At 45.5% G+C, this 17174-nt stretch overlaps 3 protein-coding genes across 3 annotated transcripts; all 3 read right to left on the bottom strand.

Annotated features, from left to right (window-relative positions):
• Positions 1-1161: 1161 nt before the first annotated feature.
• DFL_004150 (uncharacterized protein) lies at positions 1162-5011 on the bottom strand (the record flags this gene model as incomplete). Its single annotated transcript, XM_067633196.1, has 2 exons — positions 1162-3776; positions 3835-5011. 2 exons carry the CDS (start codon positions 5009-5011, stop codon positions 1162-1164), a joined length of 3792 nt encoding a protein of 1263 aa, XP_067491389.1.
• Positions 5012-8935: 3924 nt separating this feature from the next.
• DFL_004149 (uncharacterized protein) lies at positions 8936-10521 on the bottom strand (the record flags this gene model as incomplete). Its single annotated transcript, XM_067633194.1, has 6 exons — positions 8936-9186; positions 9250-9298; positions 9647-9671; positions 9742-9760; positions 9834-9955; positions 10202-10521. The coding sequence occupies 6 exons, from the start codon at positions 10519-10521 to the stop codon at positions 8936-8938; spliced, it is 786 nt and encodes a 261-aa protein (XP_067491388.1).
• A 1394-nt stretch (positions 10522-11915) lies between these two features.
• Positions 11916-12185, bottom strand: DFL_004148 (uncharacterized protein; the record flags this gene model as incomplete). Its single annotated transcript, XM_067633193.1, has 1 exon — positions 11916-12185. One exon carries the CDS (start codon positions 12183-12185, stop codon positions 11916-11918), a length of 270 nt encoding a protein of 89 aa, XP_067491387.1.
• Positions 12186-17174: the final 4989 nt, after the last annotated feature.

Genomic DNA, 17174 nt, shown 5'->3' with positions numbered 1-17174 from the left:
GATCTAGATCCGTACGTAGACGCCCCGCGAGTAATCGGAGTCTTTTCATGTCCTACCTGCATATGCATGACGCAGCAGTCAGCAAAGCTAAGCTGTGCATGCACGATCGAAAATTCTTTTCCATTCAGGAGAAACTTGGGTACGTGGCGGTGGCAGAGGTTTTAAAAAGGGGGTGCACCGGTGATCGATTTCAGGGGAACGTTCTTGACTTGGGTCTGTGACGACGGTGATATCATCTGCAATGCAGCATGCATGATCGATCGTGATCACGAACCGAAGGGGATATTGCTTCTTAATATAATCATAAACAGATCGATCGTTTTTATCACGAAACTTTTGTTTCTTTTTTATCGTTCACGTGGGTACTTCTTCATCTTCACATGTATAGATTTGACATTAACCTCCCCGGCCTCCTAACATCTTCCACGCCCCCGCCGCTATCTACCGTATCTAATGTAGACTATGTTTTTGTTTAACGTAAAAAGGTACTTCTCATGTGCATGAGTGAGAGCGTAAAAGGGTGTATGGATTTTTATGAGTGTGAGTGTGTAAAAGTAATTAGGTAATTTTTCGAGAAGTACTATAAAAAACGAAAGACCGAAGAAGAAAGAAGACAAAAGAATCCCACTCCCACTTCGATTACCTATTAAACTAACCAACGTCCCATCCATCAAAGAGAGTGTGTGTATGAAAAAAGTGAAGGGGAGGGGTTCCAGAGGGTGGAGAAGGACTGTCGAGAATAGGTTTCTTTGAACATCAGAAAGAAAACCATGAAAGAATATACAAGGTTTGAAGGAGGGACAATGAATCAGTACAGAGAAGCAGAAGAAAAAAAAAGCAAATCTGAAAACAGAGTGAGCGAAATTGGGAGAGGATCTTTTTTGTATCTTTTTCTTTTCTTTCTTCCTCCCTTCTCGTGGTGAAGATGTTATCGGTGAAAAAGAAAAAGACCGATCCCTGTGCATATACAGAGCAATGGAAAAAAAAAAAAAACGCCATGAACCCCACTTCACAAAAAGACATGTATAAGGAAACTGATGGGGAATAAATGGTGGCAATCAAAAGGCATGAACAGGAACACAAAAAAACAAGGTGGGGAGGAAATGACAGCATTGCAGATAGAAATACACAATAAAGACAAAGAGGTCGGTCACCGATGCTTTAGATATGTGGTGTTCCCCTTGCAGACGCGAATCCTACGCCTTGGAACAACTGATCCGGCGGTACTCGCTCTGTCATATCTTGCGGGATCGGGGTTGGAGAGGCCCTCGTCGGTGCAGGAACGTAGCCTTCTCTTCTTCTCCTGACGTAAGAAGCGATGACGCCGATGACAACGATGAGGAATATCAATGCTAGCGCGAGGGCCAGCGAGATCAGAACCACAAGGCCCACGGCGAGCTTGCCAGCATTTTCATTAAAAGTATGCTTGCTTTGCGAGACAAATGCACCGAGGGAGCCCGAGGATCCGTCCTCGTTGGTCGTGAGGACGAAGGGAGTCCAGTTGATACCGTCGAAGAGGGCTGCAGAAGAATTGATGGGTGTTCTATCAAGGATGATGTTACCGGATGCCATCAAGATTTGGCTCTGAGAGAGGAGGTCATTTGGTGCATGAACGCCGTCCAATTCGAAGACTTCAATGCCGCGAAGGACCGAGCCGGGTTGAAGACCAGCGCCGAGGCTTTTCCACTTCGTACCATCCCATCTGAGAATGAACGGTCGGCCATCAGCGTTTCCTCCAATATAGATGCTGCTTTCCTCTCCGGTTGGGGTAAAGATGGTTGTTACAGGGCCTGGAATCTCATCGGCATTCGGGAAAACGGTCCATGTTGTAGTGCTCAGTTTGTATGTTGCGAGATGAACGACACTATTATTCAGCTTTAGCAAGCCTCCAACGACCAAGGTATTCGTATCGGTCCAGGCACTAGCGTAAACGACACCTCCAAATCCAAATCCTGCAGCGAAGTACTGGAAGCTTTCCGGGTCATAGACACAGATACCTTCACAATCGAACTGGGGAGCAACCTCGGTGAACGAGCCACCGACGTAGATTTGCCTGCCGTTTGGTTGTTGGGTAATGGTATAGACAACTGATTCGTTTCCAGGAGATTGGAGAGGTAGTGGTTGAGGCTTCACAAAGTCGTTGGTCTCTAGGTCGTATACAACCATTCCACCAACCGGCGAGTCCATAATTGTGGTATTGATCGAGCCCCCGATATACAATTTACCTTCCGAACTGGCTTTAGAGGTTAGAAGTAGCGACGTAACCACATTGTCGCTAGCCAAGAGGTTGCTTGGGACTCCCTCCACTTTGTTGTTATCCTGGCCAAGAACAAAGGCCAAATTTTCGATATCGCCAGAGCTGAATCGACCTCCAAGGATTGTGATGTTCTTCTTCTCGTAGAAGGCACCAGCCTGGACACCGCTTATCTTGGCACCCAGGGAGGAATCTACAGCCCGCTTTCGATTCGAATTGCTGGAGCCTTCAGGCACCGAGATGTCAATGCCGAGAGGGACGAGCTGGATCGGCCCGTTATTGGGTTTGAGGAGAGATGCCGCGCCAGCGAGACCGTTTCTACTATAAATGAGGGACCCAGCAAAGAAAGGAGGATTTGGGGTGAATTCAGCGATTTGTGACAAGAAGCCGTCGAGAGTAAATTCAGCATCCGAAAGTCTCTCTAGCCATTCTTTTTTACTCGGTACCCAGATGGCAATTCCACCAACGCTAACCTCAGGCTGAGTATCCGAAGCAAGTATTTTGGTGAAAGGCCCGGAAAAGACAAAATAGGTTTCGACAGTCCCGGTAGTGTTGACTGAGAATGGTACAATCTTAGTAGCGGCCCCATCAAGGCCGGTCCCAAGCGCTTGCCATTCTTCTGTACTAATTTTGTAGGCCGCAACGTGAGAAAGCCCAGCAGTAGATGCATCGACAGTGTCATTAAACCTGCCGGTGAGGTAGATCAAGTCATCAGAGAGATATGCGTCAGTGACGACGTTGTTCAATCCGCCGAGCGCAACTGGTTTTAAGCCTTCATCATCAATGAAAAGCAAGTTGCCGAACTGTTCGGTCCTGATGTCACCAGCGATGAAAACAGCGTTAACCTTAGCAACCACGGTGTTGATTGTCGAGTTGATTGGAAGTTGGGTCCCGGCAATGCTGATTGCTGTAGCTTGTCCCGCAACCTCGGCGCTCACCCCTGGTTTGAACGAAAAGACCCCATTGAGTGACACTTGCCCATTACGAGCTGATGCGGAGACAGCTCTAGCCTGAAGCTGAGGCTTTTCGGCTGGTTCCTCGAGAACGAATCTAACCTTCGACGCCACTACGTTTTGGAAATCTAAAAATTGGCTTTGGGTCGGACGTAGTATAATCTCAACTATGTGGTCTTCACTGTTGGCTTCGACATATCCGATGAACAAGACGTCATACTTGTCGAAATCGTTGGTTTGCCAGAAGGAAATTTCAGGGGTTGTCGTTTCGTTGGATGCGAATGTTCCGCTGACTGTAACCTCGCCTCTCTGGGAGCAAGAGTTGTCTTGTCGGCATCCGGGGGTGTATACCAAAACTTGATATCGTCCGGAAATCCTGATGTCAGGCCTAAAGGTTATACTGGTTTGTTCTACATCTGCTGACGAGAAGGTTCCTGTTAGAAACGTCGAGTCGGTAGATGGTGGCCCACCAGTAGAAGTCCAGGATCCTTCGACCGTCGACGACAGAGGCCCTTGCACATTCTTGCACGATGGTTCGTTAAGAGTGTTGTCAGCGAAAGCATAGATATCTAAATCCACCTGTTAGTGCTCGGGTTCAATCATAACTTCGAAGAATGACTATCTCACCATCTTGAAACAATTCAATCGCGTTTAACCCAGCTCCATCCCCAAACCACTCGATAACTTCGATTCTGAAGGCGTATGTTGGGATGACGTTTACGAAGTTGAAATCCTGATATGGAACCGTAGCATTGGTGTCGTGCGAAAGTGGGCACCATGCATCACAGTAAAACCGTTCGTTTGAAACAGGGTCAACGGATGTAAGATTCATGATACCATTGTTGGGACGAGAAACAAATCGGAACGTCTTCAGGCCCCGGTTTTCGAAGTGGGTATTGTAGAGCCTCAACTTTGTAGGATAGACGGTGTATGAAAGATCAGCTGACCATGATCCTTGGGCGCCATCCTCGAAAAGGAAGACGCTGTCAGCCTGTTCCTCAGTTCCATTAGAACATATAACGTTCGTGGGGTCGCTGAAACCTTGTCTATCAGAGCCAAGAGTAGCGGTAATCAGGGTAGACGCGGAATCAAGGTTGACGACTTGTTGGGTGATCTTTTCTGTACCATTCGGGTTCGAGCTTAGTGTTGTCTCATTACCAATAGCGGTAAATCTTCCACCGAACACGATAGTTCCATTGCCCAATCGCGAAATTGATTCCACCGGTCCGTTGAAGCCTTGGAATGACAGTTGAGACCAACTTCCTGTCCCTGTCAGCTGGACCGCATTCGTTGAGTTCAGGTACTTAAAATCGCCTCCAACGAAAACACTATCTGTGCTCGTGTCGCACATAATCGTGTTAACGGCCCCTGAAAGTCCACCTTCCAGTGGGACCGGTGCGCCTGTTACTGGGTCGATAAGTGCAATACCCTCGGTCTGGAGGTCTCCGATCCTGGTGAAATTTCCTCCCACCACCAATCCAATCGTTTGTTCGTTATTCAGTTTGAACAAACACATGTCGTTGATGTGTCCATTCGCGACAGCGATGGTCGCAAGGTCGCCATTGGGGAGCTGTGTCATGATAGCATAACTACCGTTGGTGAAATATGTTTGTGTACCCTGTTCCGCGTATTGATATAGCGATATGCTGTCAAAGTCGCCTACCAGACCCATCCTTCCATAACCATCCGTCAAAATATTGGGTAGCGATATTTCGGTGAAGTTGATGGCGGATGCCACCGACGTTAAAGCCGCCCATGTTGATAATAGCGAAGGCAATTGCCCTCTTCGCCTCCTCGAAACCATCCTACGACGATATGTTGATTGCAATTGATTCACCCCAATCGCTAGTCCCAAGATATTTCCTAGCCGTCGGTTTATTGTTTGTCGGATAAGTTAGGATCGTTTAGAGGAGCTTTGTCGAAATCATTTGTTCCGATGGATGTTATCTTCATGAAAGGGTCATTAAACAGAAAAAGAGAACAATTCAAGTGAGAAATCTGAAGGATGACACTATTAAAATCCAAAGATGATACCCTCGTTAGTGACTTAGTCATAAAAAAAATCACCCGTTAGACTAGGAATGGTTTCAAAGCAAACGGGAATAGCACATAGCAAATGAGGTTTTGTCGAAGTCGCACAAACAACACCGTCTTGCCAGCGGTGCGATAAGTTCAACAGGGAGAGAAGGAAGGTGACGGACCAAGAGGTTGTACGATATTACTATATCAAGGGACAAGTGCTGCAAGGGGGAGATTGAATATCGAAGTTGGAGAATTGAAGGGCGATTGCGATGAATGTGTGGTTGCGAGGAACGGCTGTGTTGAAATTATTAATTATTGCTGTGTCGCTGAGCCGTTGAATGAGAAGGGAGGGATGGAGGAGGAGCGTGCAGTCGGTATCCAGGTATCTCTGTTGTAACAGTGTAGTGGTCTGGACCGAATATGTCGACGACCTAAACTCCGCAATGCAATGCAATCCAAACTTCAGGAACGACGAGACGAAAGAAATCAATCAATCAATCAATCAATCAGAACGACAAAAACGAAGAGACGAACGAAAAGACGAAGAAAAATAAAATAAAACGAGTGGAAGATGCCCGAGGGCGAGAGATGGTGTGTATGGTACGGCTTGGCCCGTACAACTGGCTTTCTGATGGTGTGTTATCGTCAGCGGAATGCACCTCGACGGGGATTCAAAAAACGAAGAGAAGGAACAAACAGGCGAGAGAAAAGGGTGTGAGTTTTCTGTCCACCCTCGCCTCGGGATGGTGTTAATGGCTTGTCCAGTTCTAAGAGGCTAAAAACTGCGTACGAAAAAAAGGGATAGTGTGTGTGTGCTGGAATATGCAACCCATCATGCACAACCACGAAAGGGGAAATCGGCGCATGGAAGTTCGCTTTCCCTTCCATCCAACATCCTTTTCCGCCCAGGAAGCCATGCATGGGGGAGGCCAGGTCCACGGTGCATGCAACCACTGGCCGCAGCTGGTCGTGCATGGGCGGGGTGTCCGGCCATCATCTCTAACTAATCAGGAACAAATTCAAGTGGCTTGGTCTCGAATAATCACGGCAGATACCACTGGTAACTCTATTCCTTCCAGCGAGAAGAAATATGGAAAACACAAAGTGTTTCCTCCCGAATTCTCCTGTGCTTCCACCCCTCTCACGGCACGATTTGTCCATGCAAAAATTCCTCATGTCAGGTTACATGCAAATTGAGGAACTCTTTTTTCGGGGTTTGAGTGTGGTTACAGAAGCGAAATTGGGTCGTGGGCCAAGAGCAAGCGAGCAGCGAGCGCCCAAAGAAGGATGCATTATCCTTGCATGCTTCGTCAGAGGAGAAATGATCTCACCAGAATGCTGTCAGCCCTAATGTTGGAGCTTCTTGCGCTGCGCTGTTCCAGTTGTGGGGCTGATTTGTTAAACATTTCGAATCATCGTGCATCGACCCGGTGGAAAATATATAAAAGGATAAAAAAAACCAACATCGATATCTAGGTATCTTCGGTTTCACAGTCAGATGAGCTGGCGATGAAGTGGCGGACGACCAGAATACAAAATTGGATGACGAAGGACAGCAAATTACTCCTACAGGAGATCGCCCATAGGCTTGTTCAATTTAACTGAACCAGCGTATTAAACCCTGGCTCCAACCAGGTCCTACCTCAAATAATTCTCGACTCTCTGCTCGATTGGCTACCGATATGATGAGGACTAATTCTTGACTTCAGCCTTTGGACACAAGTTATCTACCACTAGTCCTGCCAGTCACGACAGGTTGAAGCGTTTGGTTCGGGATCCTGTCAACAATGGCATCATGATCGTAGCCTAGATCAAAGGTCGCTTGAAATTTGAAAACTGAACCAGAGTGATCCATGCACCACACCTCTATTTTTGTCGCAAAATCGGCTCTCGATACTACCTGCCTACATACATACCTGTTCCTCCCGAATATATGGAAGCACATCCGAATGCGATGCCTCCGAGTTTGATCAAATCGAAAACCGCAAATCTGTTGCAGAGGAGCAAATCTCGTTCTATGAATGACATCACGGGGGTATATCTTAGCCACCATCACCTTTGACTGCAGCTGTCCCCTTCCCAGGCCGGGAATTTCTCGATGTCCATGTAGCTGTGCATGGAAAATCCAATCTGCTATGCAGAAATCTCACCGTTCGAGCACCCTGAAACAGCGGGATCAGCGGATAAAACTAAGCATGCTTCAGGCTCAACACTTTTTGGGGAGCTGGTTTATCATAAACATAGGATTTCTATACCATTCGATCATTGCCATCTTCCAAAATAACCTATTTGTTCCCACCAACGCGACCCCGACAGCTAAAAAGACGTTCAAGTTTGCACATTGGAAGGGTCAAAAAAAATCCCCACGTTCCCAGCCCGGGGCCAACACAAACGCAGCCGCTGATCCAACAATTCCAAACGCCTCAACCACCAACGTTCTTGCCTCGTTCTATTCAGACAAAACATGTTTATCGCGATGCAACATGTTGTGAACCTATCGATAGCATTCTGTTAGCAAACTTTTTAAAACAGTCCGCCCAGGATAAAGACCATGAGGCCAGAACTCAATATCATTTTTGGGAGGTCATTTTGCCGATTTCCCCTGATCCCGTGTCCCTGACGTTGTTAACTATAGTCGCCTTCACATTGTTGTATCCTCTGGACTGTTCGGCCGGCATAGATATATGTTTCATTCCTATTCCTAAGTCTCGACAGCCCCAGCGTGGGGCATATGAATATCACACATCACAAGGGGGTTTATCAAGCTTCGGTCTTTTCATGTGAATGACGCCGATGATTAAGCAACCATGGATTGCTTAGCTAGGTGTTCCCGAAGTCCTGAAGCCTTCAAAAAATCGATCTCTTTCGCGATAAAAAAATCTTTAGTACATGATAGCTATAGGCTACGCACGCCTTCCTCAATATTCGCACCTCGGTGTCTAAAAAGTAGTTTTGATATTAATAAGCAATTACTCAAAACAAAACAATCGTATATATATATAATATAACATCTGCATGGAAAAACGACTCCGTTGCAAGACTATATATGTGCTACCGGCGCACGGTATCAAACATTCCATCTTAATTTAGCTAGTTGGAGTTTCCCGTCATGTTTCAGTCGGCCTAACTCGTTGGAGTGCAACCCAGACGTCTATCCTTCCGCAGCCTGTTGGTATTTGCAGATTCATGGTTTCTTTGAAAGCGCCTTCGTTAATAGTATCCATACACCTTTTCGCTTCGCTCCCCACCTAATGAATATTATCAATAGCCCATATACAATCGAGATATTCGTATGCCGGAATAAACGAGATTCACGTCCGGTTCCGCGCCCCTCTCCAACCGCTGTAAAAGTTTCATTCCGTCCACCAACTTGTCAGAACCACAGATCCAAAGAGCCAACGGTGGCTACCATCAAACCATGCTCTCTCCCAAAGTTCAGTGGAAGCCGTAAGCGAAGGCTGTTCTTGTTCCGAGAGTTGTATTCGAGGACCTCTTAGAGCCGCCCCAGAAATACAACCACTACTAAATGTACCTTTTTCCTCCTTAATATGTTTTCTTTTGGGGCCTAACATTCCACCGTTCGCTGGCGACTTCTTCTCAGAAAATGGGATTGTATCGATCCGCGTTACTTGTTCCTGCCACTCTTCTCTGGATTCTGAAACCCTTGGGGACTTAGATGCGGATTGTTCTACGGCCTCAGTTTTCGTCAGCAGGCTCGCCCTGGCCTCGATCCCCCCCCCCCTCCTCCTTCATTTATCACAGGCCGAGTAGTTGCGACAGCTGTTGATTCTAAACGGCTCTCCTGGCCATCCGGGCCTCTGGTCGTAGCTGTCAAGGACCTCACGATACGTTCTTCTTCTTCTTCTTCAACCTCGTTTCTTGTCGCTAGTATGCATTTATGAGTCGCAAATCTGTCTCGACCCAGCCACCATCTCATACTCTCGGAGCTAACATAAACTACAGAGGAATCAGTTTAGCGTACTTCTAGAATTCAATCGAATCCCTTGTGACTAAACTTACTTGGTGAAAACCTAAATCCTCGACTCCTGTCTCCGTGACCACAAATCATCTGACCAATCGAACAAATATGTGAAAGCTCTATACCCTAGCCTTCCGTAAAGCCTTCCAGGAACAATACTGTGCATCGTAATCATAAATTGTATAAACGAATGGATTCCAAACACAACCCTAAACATCTTCGATCCAAGCATCGAATGTTGATCTTTTGCCATTGCGACGAACGATTGTGTCGTACCTTGCGAGTGAGCTACCAAAGCTAGATTTAGAAACCCTGTCCTAGAATGTAATCGACGAATGCAGGAATGTCAGATATCCCCGACGGATGTTCCAGCGCCACATTCTTGGATCCGAGGATTTAGAACCATGTGTTCCGGCTTGTAGTAGCAACGGTTGTTACCAAGCCAAACATCATAGCCGCTCCGCTATCAAAATTAAGCGGCCGTTAGCATTGATCGATTCCTTCTATATCAGCTTCGATAGTTAAAACTTTACCTTTTGCAGAGATAAAACGCTAGTGAGTTGTCGTCGTTAGAACAAAAAGCCCGCTACTCTGGAGTAACCCATGCATCAGTAGTACTAGATACTTCCGCTTTGTTCCATTTGCTCCATCTCCTCCATTATTAGATGTTGAAGAACGAGTATGAACACATTTTCGGTTGTGACTTTGAATTCTTCCATATCAAGTCCCACCGGTCTCGCGTAGTACCTAACGCCACTCTTTAATTTCAGTTTCCCATATTTTCGTCCTTGTTGGTCCAATTCTAAACTAAATCACTGGGAGGTCTTTCATAGCTTTTAGATGGCGAGCGCCTCGAAGTGTATATGCTCAGCTGAATGGTCTTGAAAACGGCGCCACGGACGATAGTTAAAAGAAAGGTCGTGGACAAATATATGAAATAACTCTGAAAAACTGGACCTCGGCCCATCTGAACCATTTAGAAGATCCATATACTGGTAAACGTGGAAATCGTGGATTATGCGAGCAGGAATGCCATCCTCAGTTCGCCTGACTGAAGATGAGATATGTACATTCGCTTTTATATCGTCAACGGCTGCCGGGCCGTGGGGTAACCGCAAACCTGACGATGTTCCGAGGACCTTCTCATTCCCGGCGATGATTTTGGCTGTCAGGCCAAGATTTGCGATAGTTATGACCAACTTATTGTCGGCCGGAAGACCGGTAGCTTCGACAGAAGGGCGCGGGCAGATGTGTCGTTGTGTTGGAGAGTCTGTGCTACTGTACGAACCGGGAAACGGCAGCTCTGGTGTCATCCTGGGTTGGTCTCCCCATCAATACTGCAGCAGTTACGACTTCAACCTGAAGAGGTTTGAAAAACTAGTTAGGTATTGATATTTTCTACCTCAAGATTCCTGTTATAACGGGATTTCAATCGGCATGCATATGTATGCCAAATTTTTACAAAGTGCTTTGAGGGGCTCGCACTTCAGTAGGCTTGAGGTTCTCGCGTATATCGATAATCCTGTATTTTCTCGTTTAATATATAATCGCAATAATATACGTACCGCTCCAGAAGACAAATTGACCTCAGTCCCACAGACTCGATAAGACATTCGAGCACTCGAGTTCAAATCTCTCAAATATCACACTGGATTGGCGAAAAACCAGGAAGCTGTCTAGCTTTCCTTCGTCCACATTCGCCAATCAGAACGGAAGGTTCACCGTCGTGATCCATGTAGTTCTGCGACGCAGGTACATGATGTCATTGCGCTAATTTTATGTAATGCTTGGGATAATATCTAACAGAACAGTGTATATATATGTATATGAAGTTTACGAAATCTAGTGGTCGCAGAAGTAGGCGTATCTGATAGCAGAAAAAAAATTAACTTAAAACATTGGAATGATAATTTGATTCCTAAGAGGCATCTATTCACTCGAAAAGGGTATACCATTATCAGAGCCTTGTAATATACTTTCCCTGCTGAAGATATAACAAATCCCTATAGCATCCCATCCTCGATGGTTCTGTGTTCACCGACTGACAAAAATGCAACAAATGTTAGTGTTGGGCAGCCACGACGATGACGGCTCGTAGGCCCACATATACTTAAACACCTAGGTACCTATGGTCTTATGCTTAATCTTAACAAGAAAGAACTTGTTTTATCTTCCAAACTATGACGGCTCAGTATTCCTCCTGAGAAAAATTTAAATATATTATATATATGATAGCCTAGCCACTTTCAGTTGATCGACTTACAATCCACTTTGAAACCGGCCGTTATCTTTACAAGCTCTCAGAATAACTCAAGCCCATAACATGAACCGGGGAGTTGGGACCAACGAAGATACAAATACGGATCTTATTTCCCACATCGTTATAATTGGAACGATATAAAAGGCAAAGACTCAGTGCATTGAACGTCAATTGGTAATAAATTCAAGTATGTACAATATTCGTTCGCTAACACGAATGCTAGTATATACAGTTTCGTAAACTTGAGGCTATTTCTTTCGATTATCCTTCTGCCCCTCGAGTATTACCCTTTTGGAGTTATCGTAATATATCGGTCTTAGGCGCGCTAGCGTGATTTCTCTAGGGGTCATCTAGCCCTACAACTGTGGACAGAAGTATTAATACACCACTATAATATCATAGTTTTCCAACTTCTGAGGCACATACCGAAGAGGTTATGTAGCTTGTTTAGCTGCAGCGCTGGATGCAACAACTGGTGGTGGTTCCGCAAAGACCGAAACCGCAGTACCAGGTGCAACCACGGGCCTCGAGCTTAGCAGAATTCAAATCACGGCTCTTCAGGATCGTGGATTTGATCAATTCGGTCAATTCGACTTCTGGGAGACGCTTGTGGAGCTCTGGGGACAGCTTGATGACGATGTCGGATTCAGCAGTTGGGGCAGCGCTGGCACTGGCAATGATGCCGAAGACGGCAAGGACGACGGTGGTGAACTTCATTTTGATTGAGAAAATGTTTTATATATATAAGCTTTAGAGAAGCTAGTAGAGTTGAGGGATAGTGGGATTGGATGCTGTGATGATGATGTAGAGACAATTGCGTGCTTGAGGGCGGTCGTCGATGGCCTTTTATAGACGAAGGGCCACCATAGTCACAGGAATCTAGTGAATATCATTGAGATATAGCCTCGCACCTAGTTGAGATACTCCTTATTCAAGACATCATGCACGGTAAACACGGGCCGGGTGTATTGAATCTAACTACGATCCAATTATGCGGCGACTCGACAGTCACTGCCTCCTAGGTCACCGATACGTTCAAAGGAAAGAAATACTCCCTGTCAGCAGCAGGGTCGTCCCTGTTGATATCCATCGATCGATCAAAGCGTTTTTGATTCCAGAAATCGTTTTAGCGAAGGTGAACAATACCAATCCTATAGAATTCCGGAGGGGTGAGAGTCTACAGCCACTTCGTATCCTGATATCTACCGATGCAGCTAAAACAGGGTTACAAAACCGGAGCTTATTTGGAGATCTACTGCCTGGTTTGCAGGGCCAACATGGTCCGTTCAATGAGGGAATTAGAATTTTAAACATTAATCAGTAGCTAAAAATGGCACGCTAGAAGGATAATGATAGCTGATACGCTTTCCGAAGATGGCCTGAGGCCATGGTTCTCACATAAAATACGACACTGGCCCTAGGGTCAAAACGCTCTTCAAGAGCCGCTTTTCCAAGTCCATCGGTCTCTTTTACGATTATTTAGGAACACTCAGGGCAAAACTCGCCCACTCATGAATTAACCTGGGGTACTGTGGGGGTGGGGAATGCTTATTTCTGTTTATTAGACGGTCGACGGTCGACTCGCCTCCGGTTGGTCCAAGCTTCTAGCCCTTGCAGGAATAGACGACTGGCCAACTCGATAAGTAATCTGAAAATCCAAGGGAAGAAATTTGCCCCTTGTACACGTCCGGGATGTCAAATGCGAGAATACGTATGCCCGGTCTAGCTCACTTCAACGTTACAACAACGTGTATATATACATATTCAGAATTGGCGCACCTCCAGCTTATAGTTACATTTGCAGACAGGCACTTCATGAGTTTTCAGTCCTCCAGTGCCGTTTTGTATCTTGGATGTCAGCAATATATCGTGTACAGCTATTACCAGGGATCTGTAGGACATATCCCAGTGTTCTAGCTCGACACTAAAAATATTGCCAGATCCCAGGCTGGCAAATATCTATGACACCTCAAAGCAGATATCTCGTTGCATACTTTGTGTTGCTTGTTGTAGAATAAACATTACAGACCTTTGCCTGCACCCGATTACAATGCATTATACTATCTTAGCTATTGACAAAAATGTGGGGCATCGAGCGTAGGTGGTAGAGTTGCTAAGTCTTCATATCGGTAAAGCTTACCTTCAGCCTTAAGAATTATCTAACGGAGTTAATCATTCCGCAGCCTGAATGACTAGGTCTATTCGTATTCGGGTGCGGAGCTGTAATAATGGATTTTAGAACCGGGATCTTTACCCGGAATTCCATTGAAAGAAAGGTTGGCCGATACGTTAACGATAAAGTGGCATGACTTGCAATTGATTGGTTAGAAACCAGTGCCTCACTCGGTGCTCCTCCATCCACGGACGTGTAATTGATGACGTCCCACATTGTTGCCTATACAACCCACAATTATGCCTCCAAGCGCCAACCCTCTACGAGACCACGGCAACCCTCATCTCTACAACAGTATTATTTGCGTTGGTGTTGTATTTCCAAACATAGTATAGATCTTCGTTAATAGTCCAAAAGCGGTATGTATATATCTATTTTAGGATTAGCCCCGGTTAAGACGACTATTGCACTGACGGCTGCTTAATCCTATACTATGTAGAACTTTTGATAAGTACTCAGTACTTATTAGACAGAGCCACAGGCAATATATGCAGGTACAATTAACGAAGGCGGCGGAGACGAACGTTTCAAGTACTCAAGCGCCATGGCTACATATTCCACCTATAAAACCTAAATGCCGACGGCGAACTCGTCGTGGATGTGACACTCGAGGTGTGTATCTAGCTCTAAGGTTTATTGTGATTCACGGCTCAAAGATCTTAAGAATTGCAGGTAGCAGGGTCAAATTATCAAAATCTAGCCCTGGCTCTTTGTGTATCAATAAGCAGGTCTCAAGATTTTACATTTTTGTTTAGAACAGCTAACCTGGCCCGGCTACCAGGTCGGTGAATGTGCAGTTAAAACCTCAACCTAATCTCGAAATATCCTTAGGAATATATAAGTGACATATGCCTCGTGAACCGTGGCCGGACTTGCTACCACATAGGACGACCTAAAAAAATTGCCATTTGGTATTAACATTCAAACTAGCTACCGTCGATGAGATTAAATACTCCCGCACAGAGAGCTAATAGGCACCCAGAACACTTTTTTTAGCTCTAGGAATGCCAATCTATGTGACGATGATAATTGTATCTTGTCCGTCTACCTTATTCTACTTACCAAATAGTGGGATAAGTCCAAGACCTAATTAGGTAGCCATCTGCATTCTGATTATCGATCACAACGTTAGATTTTTGAAAGCTGGTTTGGAACGTTAACGACTTAGAGCTTCCTGCGTTCGAATTCCTTGGGTCACTTGTATGTACAGTCTAGAATGATGTACGTTTGGTTAACGGAATAATACCTGTGCATTATTCTGTGTGTTTTCTCGCCGCTCAGGCTTTTCGTTAGGCTTTGCCTTCCATTCGTCCAAAGTATCAACAATGCGCCATCCCCGATGATCACGCGAAGTAGGACGATTTCTGGTCGACGATGGCCCCCAGATTCTGCGAAGTCCAATGCATGCCGTTTTTCGAAATTCCTCTTATCTGATAGCCTGGAAGCCCGTGGGGTACTTGGCGTGGACCGCTGGTCCGTCCCGACGGTTTCGCACGTTTGCATTTATCATCAAGTGGTTCAGCTGACAACAAGCGGTATCATACACCCTGAGGTTTCAATCTGCATATGCACGTTCTTCATGAATCAACAGAGCTCTCAAAGTCTTTCGCTTTTCCCTAAATTCAAAATGAATACTGTGTATCCCGTGTAAAAACTTGGGACGGGTCACTCGAGGTTCCCATCAATATTATAAAATCCTTGAAATAGGTGCATAGACTTGGCTGAGATGCATTGTCCCATGCACGTCCCGAAACCATTTTAAAATGCACGCATATCTGTTGTTGTTAGAAAAAAATGTTGCTTCTTCCTCAGGCAAGCGATCGGCTCAAAAGTCGAAAAATAGTGGGTCAGATATCATAAAAGTGGGTTGGTGAGGTGTTCTGGTGGAGAGTGCTTTCTCTTTATGGTGTGTCTCCGCTTTGTGCGGGTAGCGGGATGATTAAGCATGCTCTTGGTTTTAAAACCTACAAATGTAAAAAAAAACCTCGAACATTTGATATTTTCGAGCATTTGCGACAATCGATTTTCAGATGGACCGAGATATAAATTATATAAATTCCATGGAGATTTTGTATATATAAATGTCAGATCTCTGGCGACATTATAGAAAGTGAGTGTGTGAAATTGTGTGATAGGCGACAGGCCTGTTCGACCCTATAATACCAAGTTTTATGGCTCGAGAACGACGTGCAGCTTGCATGCAACAGCCCCCTGAGATGGGCGATATTATTGCGATTTGTACCTGTTGTCTGCACCGCAAGATGGTTTTAAAACTGGAATGCCTTTCGTGCGAGATCAGGTGTTCATGCAGTTTTCATTCGAAGGTAAGGATTCTATTGGTTACCCCCGGTTGGAGAAATGAACCGCAACATTCCTCTGTCAAAAGTTGGCTTGCGTCTGGGGAACGGAACGATCTTTAGGCTAAATAGCGGATATGACAGAAACCATGGCTCCACATTTTACAGTCTAGAATTTTAGCCACGGGATATCTTTAAATCCATCGTCGATGAAGCCTTCGACGTTTGAGTTTATGGCCAATTACTATCTATATCCTGCAGTACCTGAAGCACTTCTAGCTTCCTTATGTATGAGGCCACGAAGGATAGTCCAAAGAGCACCCCTTTTCTTCTTTCTTTTGTTTTTTTTTGTGGAATGGTCCCTAGCTTCTGGGTTGCCATTTTAGTTCAAAGTGGAGTTGTATGTTCAGAAGAAGACTGAGGTCCGTGTTTCACAGATATTGGTGTTTGGCATTGAAGTGCCTTGATATGGGGGACGGCGCAGCCTCGTGGTTAACGTTCTCTAAATTGATTACCTGCAAAAGCCGAAGGAATACCATGGAATGCACCCTAGAAGACTCGTTTCTCGAGTCGTTTGGTGAAGGAAGCCAGTGAGTTATGCGGAGGCGTCGATCCCTCAGGCCCCGAGGAATAGCACCCACCCCGATGATCCACCTAAAGGGTCCACCGAAAAAAAAAAAAAAAAAAAAAAAAAGTATTTGTGACTAGTGTCTTCTCTCGACCAGTAGCGTGTCCGGATAAAGAAGTAGTTAAGAATCCGGGGATTCATTAGTATACGGGAGGATACTTGATCAAAAGCAACTTCGTGATATTCTTTGGACAGTACAAAGTTAGACGTGAACGACCGGTCGATACATCTATATCGACTTTCTTCAAGACCCTTTAACTACCTAGTTATACGTACTTCTACATGGCTGCATAGGAAAAAATGGATTTATTAAAATATCGATTTGCCGTCTCGCACGAAGGCGAATTGGGGTCTATTGAGGTTCGGGGAGAATTAGCCTGCGCACGGCCGGCAGAATTGCAGCAAAACTCGTGGAGACCTGAAATCCCCACTTGCGGCCCACCTGATGGCGTTCCAATCAGATAATTTAGTCATGGAAACGCAAGATGCTTTCTGCGAAGAAAGTTTTCCCTCCGCAGGCTACCATCCCATCTTAAGAGGAACCATTTCCCCTAGGATCTTTCACGACCCAAGGAAAAATATTCAAACTAGGCATGTTGCTTCGTTAA

This window comes from Arthrobotrys flagrans (genome assembly GCF_004000055.1).
Source record: "Arthrobotrys flagrans strain CBS H-5679 chromosome Unknown unitig_0, whole genome shotgun sequence".
NCBI lineage: Eukaryota > Fungi > Ascomycota > Orbiliomycetes > Orbiliales > Orbiliaceae > Arthrobotrys > Arthrobotrys flagrans.
Note: the sequence above shows the minus strand (reverse complement) of the source record. Positions and strands in the feature narration are given on the sequence as shown.